At 44.7% G+C, this 7,965-nt stretch overlaps 1 protein-coding gene across 1 annotated transcript in view; it reads left to right on the forward strand.

The window, feature by feature from the left end:
* OXCT1 (3-oxoacid CoA-transferase 1) overlaps positions 1 to 7,965 on the forward strand; it is a 209,198-nt gene that overhangs the window by 27,493 nt on the left and 173,740 nt on the right. Inside the window, exon 4 of the mRNA XM_019518269.1 lies at positions 2,241 to 2,376. Within this exon, the coding sequence (XP_019373814.1) occupies positions 2,241 to 2,376 (136 nt within the window). The remainder of the gene's footprint in view (positions 1 to 2,240; positions 2,377 to 7,965) is intronic.

The raw sequence follows: 7,965 nt of genomic DNA on the forward strand, positions 1-7,965 counted from the left end.
TTGTAGTCTCTTGAGTTAATCTTGCTAATCATGTTTGCACACCTAACAGTGCCAGCTTTGCATGGTACTCTGAGGCACCCTTGATAGGATCTCAAAGCACCCAGGATGTTGTACGCCCTGGTTGAGAATCACTGCTTTACAGTATTGGAAATAATAGTAGTAGCATTAATGTGATACTGTGGAAACATTAGCATGCATTATTTTAAACTAATATAATCCCATCAGCTGGGAGAGTGACTCAGAGAAGAAAAATCTTAATAGCACCTGCAGTGTCTTTCCTCGAGAAGTCTTGTTTTTAACAAGGAAGTCAAATGTTTACTATAACAAGAAAATTAAAATAGAAAAAACTCTTTTCTGATTGGCTGGCAGTCTGGTTTTCTGACTGTAGTGTGTGGGGATTTGCTTCTCCATTTTCCAAGTTTCCTCTCTCTTTATCCTTTCCTTGGGCATCTGTGTAAGAGGAGATGTGATGTGCTTTTAAGTTAGCTGTTTGTTCTCCAGAAGCAGGTTAGGACTTGCTGTGACTGTTTATTGGTAGAAGCAGCACCTTTTAAAGATAAAGCTGAACTGAACTGGCACTTGTAACTTTCATATTCAAAATACCTTTTAAAAAGAAATCTTTAGCATGTTCTCCCCTTGAGAAAGGTGAGGCCTAAGGGTAGGTACATTTTAATGTGGCTGTGACATTTACTTCTTTTTTCACTTTTGTATGGCATCAGATATCAACTTCAAGATCTATGAGTCGCTGTCTGGTGTTATTGCTCAATGTGCGAATTCTATCTGCCCCATCTGGGCATTTGTAGAGATTGCAGCTTTGAATTAAGTGCAGTGTTGTTTGTTGGACACTACGTTCACACAGGGGACTGCCCAAGATGTTCATCTTGTGAAGTTGTTTTGAAGTGTCCGTATCCACATCTCAATCTTCTGTTGAGCTTGACCTGTGCTCCTCTGTCAAAGGCATGCCCAACAGGGGACTTGTTTGATGTTGGTATAAAATGCTCTAGGAATAGCTCTGACCTTTCCCAGTGGTTGGCCCCACTCAGTTACTGCCCATAGGTGGGGTTCAGCACCCCCAATCTCTTCCAGGAGCTTGTGGGCTTCATCTATAAATAGTTTACAACTTTTAAGCCTCCATCTATCCAGGTCTTTAGTTAACAGTTGATGGAGTAGGTGATTTTTGTCATTTATTGTCTCTATTACCAGTAATGATGTTAGGATCTATCTTCTTATATCATTTAGTCTAATGCCTGAGGGTACAGGGAGGGCATCTGTGTGTATGTTGTGCAGCCTATTATGAGTCTCAGCACACTGGTAAGTACAGTGTTGAGGTTTTAAGTTTGACAGCTTCTGGATCATACATAAGCACAATATTCTGCTGGGGCTTATTGGATTTTTTCTCCAATTTACTTCCTCTAAAAACCAGGACTTGCTCTTTACCTCTATTTATGTATCTGTAAAATGAAGAGAATAAATTTGCTATCCAGGTAGTTTTAGGTGGCAATCAGCTAATTTATGTTTTAAGTTTTAGTTGATTAATTTATTTAATTAGTGTTGACACTAATATTAACTAAAATATGAGGGACTAAACACAGATGATGGTTTTATGTCTTGGTTATAATCTAAGACTCATGTTTTATAATCAAAGACTCATGTCGCAGTAATCCAGAGGTAATAAAGACCCTTTTCCGTTCTGAATAGTCTTGTTCTTTTACATACCTAGGTTATCTATTCCACTGCTCTTCCCTTGCTGGGAAGCTACTTTTGATAGTATCTCTGGTCTTCTAATTTACAGAGAGAAGTAGTTAGCTATGGTAGTTTGAAGTCAAGTAGAAGGCAGGATGGATTTGCATGTTTTAGACTAACCAAACTTGCAAATCTACCCTACCTCTTAATTTACAGTCCTCCTCACTGACTTCAAGTGTCTGTTTTACATGTGGAGTTGTACAGAAGCCACTGTTTTATCTTGTATTCAGTTTAGATTATTTTCACTTCTTCCCAGACCTAACAAAGAGTACATTGTTCCCAAAAACTTGCCTAATAACTTTTCCAGCTGGTCCAGTAAAAGTTGTCACCAAAAAAATCTTGCTGCTCTCCTATTTCTTGGACCATTACAGCTAGAACAATAGTCCAGTTCAGTTTAACAGTTCTGTTAATTCGCTAATGTTTATAAAGTGTTTTCAAGATACAAAGCATTTTGCTATTATAAACCCTGAGATTTGTATTATTCTTTTTCTATACAGTGTTGACAATTTTGGACTTGGTCTTTTACTTCAAAGTAAGCAGATAAAACGCATGATATCTTCATATGTTGGAGAGAACGCAGAGTTTGAACGGCAGTATTTATCTGGAGAACTGGAAGTTGAGCTTACACCTCAGGTAGGAGGCTTTCTTTAAAGGATCAGTCAATTCTTTAAAGCTGTAATGATAGATGATGCTAATCTTATTTTCTGAAGATATCTTTTCTATTTTAATGTTGTTATGCAGTAGTTATGTTTCTCTTATAGGTAGGGCTGTGTTGTAAACACACCTAGCAGTTTCTCAACATTTTGGAGTGGACTGCTATTGATTTGAGAAAATGGATTGCTCATTATGAAGTGTTGTGATTTTTGGTGATAAATTGCTTTTCTAAAAAAAAAATGACATGTTTGCTGTTTGTTAACATCCACAGTATGCTAGAAAAACAGGGAGGGCACTGATTTTTTCCCCACATGGCTCGTGCTCATAGAAAATTCAGAGGCAGAGAGTTCAGTACTCTGGAGATGAAGAGTCAGCTTTGGGAAGGGAGCCAGGAAGTTACTGAACTGGGAAGTCAGGAGTTCGGTGTGAAAGTGAGCAGAGTGGAGCAGGAATAGAAGATAACCCAGTCTGTGGAGATGAGGGAGGAGATAACTGGGAAGAGGAACAGAGGGTGAGAAATGAATCCTAGGCACTGATGGACTGGGGTCAGGAAAGGGTCAGGTGGGGGGTAATGGTTGGAGGACAATGGTGAAAAGATAAAGTGGGGCAGACAACAAGGCCCAGATGCACCTTATAAACTAACTTGGTGCTTTTAACCATTTTGGGCCCGTGGGCCAGAAGAGTAGTGTGGGGCCAGTCCATGGGCCAAATCCACACGTGGGGTTAGTGCACAGGCCTGGTCCAGTGCATGGTTGATGCACAATGTAGGTCTGTAGGTCTGATCCAGTGTGGGGGCAGAGTTAGTTCATGGGTGTGACCAACTGCATTGGACATGGCCATGGAGTGGCTAGTGCACAGGACCATGTCATCCCAGCCCATGGGGCTCCTCATGGGCCTAGAAATTTGATGGCAGGGGAGCAGTGTCAGTGTCAATTGCCATGGGGCTCTGCTGTGGCAATGAATGCTGCCATAGCTCCGTGGGCTGGCTCCAGCACACTTGCTGTAGGTGAATTTGGGAGACTATGTGGTCATGTGAAGTAACAAGATGAGTGAGAGACTGAAGGAAGTAGGGTTGGGTATTTGACCGGTCAAATAAAGTTTGGTCAATTGACCGGATAAATATTTGTAAAAGATAGCAAAAAATTGCCAATAGGTCCAAACAATACACAGAAAAGCACAATTTTTCCATTGATGTCAAGAACAACAAAAAATCATATTTCTGTCAAGAGAATTATGAAAATAATTAGCATTTCTACAAAAAAATCTACACACTGTCATGGGTCAAAAATATGCAGTCAATTGACTAGTCAATTGACAATATGTATCCAGTCAACTGACCAACTTGCCAACCCTAGAAAAAAATAAGCCTTAAATTATAGACGGTGTCTTGTAAAAGTGTGTTATATAAGGGCATGCAATTACTGGTAGTTTTGAATGCAATTGGTGAAACAGTCTCTGGTTGTAGTCTGTGCCACAGGAAAAGGTTTGTATTTTTGCAGCTTTGTATATGAGAGTAGAAGTAAATATATAACGTCTGCCACCTTGTGGAAAAGATTTAGAATTGGAGTTTTGTGTGAAATGTAGAAAGACAATAACCAATTATTATTTTAGTAGTACTTTTATATTAAATCTGAACATGCATATATTTAATTGTTTTATCATGTATTACTTATACACTAACCTTTCAGCCTAACATAGCTACGGCTCAGGAATGTTGGGTGCAAGGCTACAGTAGAGTGCCATCATTGATCATACATCTGTTTAGATCTGACTGTAAAACTAGCTGCATAAAGCTAGTTTTACAGTCTTCAATATAGATAGATGTATTAAATGATTCTAAATGTGGAGCCAGTTACTAAAACATAATCTCTGAAATCCCAAAAGACTAGACATACTCCCAGAATTGAGGACATTGTTAATTAAGCCAGGAAGAAGACCTGAAATCCTGTGCTGTGGAAATCTGACCCTTGCCATGTGTATACTACAGGGGTGGGCAAAATACAGCCTGTGGGCTGCATCCGGCCTGCCAAGCACTTCCCTCTGGCCCACAGAGCCCCTTCAAAACCCAGGTAATGGCAGCCGCCCCTCTAAAAGCCTCCAGCGGCACCAGCTGCCGGCTGCAGCACCTCAGGCTGTTTCCTTGGGTTCTGGTTGTGAGGCAACGGACCCGGACCTCGGCTTGCCCCAGCTGGCCTTGCTCCGCTCCTGGCTCAGGTCATGTTTGCAGCTTGAGAGGGGCGGGGAGCTGGGCCAGAACCTGTGGTGCCGGTGAGGGGAAACCGTGTCTGGGCCAGCTTCTGCCTCCTGTGCGGGACTGGAAAGGGCCCTGCCCCGCAGGTAAGCCCAGGAAAGCGGCTTCTGGGCAGGCTTTCCCCATGCCGTGCTGCTCAGGCCGTGCAGGGTCGGGCTGGGCTGTTACTGGGGAGGGGAAGCAGCAGCTGGGCCACAGCTCTGGCCCAGTTAGCACCAGGGAGGAGAGGTGGCAGCGGAGCCATGTGCTGCTTGGGATAGGATGAGCCCAGCCGGAGCAGCAGGGGCTCAGCTGCATTTTCCCCCTACTCCACTGGTCAGTCCCGAGCGGCACACGGCTCTGCCGCCACTTCTGCTGGTTGGTGCAGACCTGGCCAGGCTTGCCCTGTCCCCAGCAGCATGTGGGAAGCTGGCTTCAGCTGCATGCTGCTCTGGATGGGACGTACCCATCTGAGTCTTCACAAGCCAGGAAAGGCGGCATGCAGCTGAAGTCGGCTCCTCATGTGCTGCTCGGGATGGGAGGAGCCCTGCTGGAATGGCAGGGGCTCAGCTGCATTTTCCCCCTGCCTGCACCGGTCAGTCCCGAGCGGCACACGGCTCTGCCGCTGCTTCTGCTGGCCGGAGCTCCTTGCATCAGGACTAAAATTAACTCGTGAACTCTTCCACCAAATTGTTCTAAGTTCATTTCAGAAGCTTGTCCGTTAAAAGTCATTGCTTTGTAAAAGGACTCTCATTCACATTAGTTCACTGTGGAACGCGTCTCAGATGTTTGATATCTTGGTGGATGATGCCATTTTATTTTTCACCCAGAAGCAGCCGCGGAGCTGTGTGCCACTTGGGACTGACCGGTGCAGACAGGGGAAAGTGCAGCTGAGCCCTTGCCTCTCCAGCCAGGCTCGTCCCATCCCAAGCAGCACACAGCTCTGCCGCTGCTTCTGCTGGCTGGTGCAGATCCGGCTGGGTCCGTCCCATCCAGAGTAGCATGTGGCTGAAGCCAACTTTCCAGGTGCTGATGGGGACGGGATGAGCCCGACTGGATCGGCACTGGCCAGCAGAAGTGGTGGTGGAGCCTCCTCCTTTTGGGACCAGCTGGCACAGGTAGGGGGAAAGTTCTGGGGGAGGTCTGACGCCCCTGAAACCCCACTGCTGGGGCAGGATGTTAGAGGGGGGTCACAACCCCTTGCTACCTGGTAAGTTGTGTAAGGGGAGGGACTTCCAATGGTAGGGGTCAGGGGGTGGGGCTTCTGGTGGCAAAGGTCAGGGGTGGGGGTGGGGCTTCCAGTCCCAAGAGGGTGACCAGGGGGTGGGGCAACTGAAGGGGTGGGGCTACTCATGCGGCCCTCGACAGCTCGCCAAAACTCATCAAGCGGCCCTCTGCCCCAAATAAATGCTTGGCCCTGGTGTACTGTGTAATCATTCTTGGCTCTAGGCTAGATGCTCCTTATCAGAATCCCAGACACAAATGAAGAAGCATCCAGCACCCTTTTCTACCATGGGCTGCTCCTTATTCTTCCACCACAAACATTTTCTATCCTCCATCCCACTCTATGCCCCTTACTCCCTCCAACCTCACAATCCACTTTTCCTCTCCCCACTTCATAATCAGTAACCCCACCTTGAAAAAATAACTTCACAGATGTTTTTGTGTGAATTAAGTTCTATGACAATTCTGGGCCTATGAAATGTAAATGTTCAACAGTAAAATTCATTAACACCTGGAGCAACTTGCTAGATGTAGTTGATCTTCCATAACTTTAGATGGGCAATCCATATTTACATCAAGATTACATATCTTTCAAAAAGATGTAACATTTAATCAGTCAGAAGTCATGGGTTTTGTACAGGAATTAGTGGGTAGGGTGGGATTTGATAAGTTGTATTATGCACGATATTAGACTGGATAATGATGATGACAATAAGGCAGGACAGAATGCAGGTGAGGTGGTGGAAACTGCATATTAAATTTAACAGAGCATACAGTGATCTTCTGTTCATTCAAGCTGACAACTTGGTGTTCTTCCTTTGCTGTCTCCTGTTCAAACTAAAAAGCATTGCTCCTCAACTGGAGAATGGTCTTGAAAAGAGAAGACTGAAGGGGGTTTAATAAAACCTTCAACTACCTGAAGGGTGGCTAGAAAGAGGATGGAGCTAGACCTGGGTGGGCAATTATTTTGGGTGGAGGGCCACTTACTAAGTTTCGGCAAGCCATCGAGGGCTGCATGACAGGCAGCCCAGGGAAGATTAATATTAATTTTCTAAAATTTTTAGGGACCCTGCGGACCGGATAGAATGGCTTGGTGGGCCGCATCTGGCCTGCAGGCTGCATTTTGCCCACCCCTGAGCTAGACTGTTCTCAGTGTCTCAGATGACAACAAGGAGAAATGGTCTCAGATTGCAGCAAGGGAAGTTGAGGTTAGATATTAGGAAAAACTTTCATATGAGAAGGGTAGTAAAATACTGGAACACGTTACCTAGAGAGGTTGTGGAATCTGCATCCTTGGAGGTTTTTAAGACCTGGGTAAACAAGGTCTTGGCTGGGATGATCTAGTTGAGGATAGTCTTGCCTTGAGCAGGGGGTTGGACTAGATGACCTCCTGAGGTCCCTTCCAACCCTCATTTTCTATGATTCTAACTCTGAGTGTTAGCAGCTATCCTTAAACCAGTGGTTCTCAACTGGGATGCTACAACGCTGGCACTACTGGCATGGGCAGAAACTGCCCTATGTGCTTTGGTTTGATTTATTTATTATATAATCAAAAACATTAGTTCATAGTAGAGTTATACTGCTTATATTATAATTCGTTTATATTAATATTTTAAAATGAGGTGCTGCTAAATTCTGAAAAATTTTGGAGGGGGTGCCTTGAGTCTGAAAAGGTTGAGAATGGCTACTCTAGAGCAGTGGGGCCCACCTTTTTGGCAGGCCTGCCAGAAATTAACCTAGCACCCTCCCTGAGTGCTATACTGATCCTTTCCCCTCCACCCAATTTGCTTTCTGTTTTCTGCCTTATCTGTCACTGCTGCATCTGCATTTCCTCCCTGACTTCCTGTGTGCCCCACACACAGGCTGCATGTGCCATTTGTGGCATGTGTGCTACAGACTGGCCATCTCTGTTCTAGAGTATCAGAGTTTGAGGACTAGAAATGAAGCAAATTTATAGGTTGATATAAAGGACTATTTTTAGGCAGTCAAGTGGAGAATGAGGAAGATGATACAGAATGGATGACTGCGACTGATTATCCAGGTAACAAGTATCTAAGCAAGGGGCAAATAAGATATGACAAAGAGCTAGAGCCTGACACTGAGCAGGGAGTTTG

This window comes from Gavialis gangeticus, unplaced genomic scaffold, assembly GCF_001723915.1.
Source record: "Gavialis gangeticus isolate Ggan-Ray unplaced genomic scaffold, GavGan_comp1, whole genome shotgun sequence".
NCBI lineage: Eukaryota > Metazoa > Chordata > Crocodylia > Gavialidae > Gavialis > Gavialis gangeticus.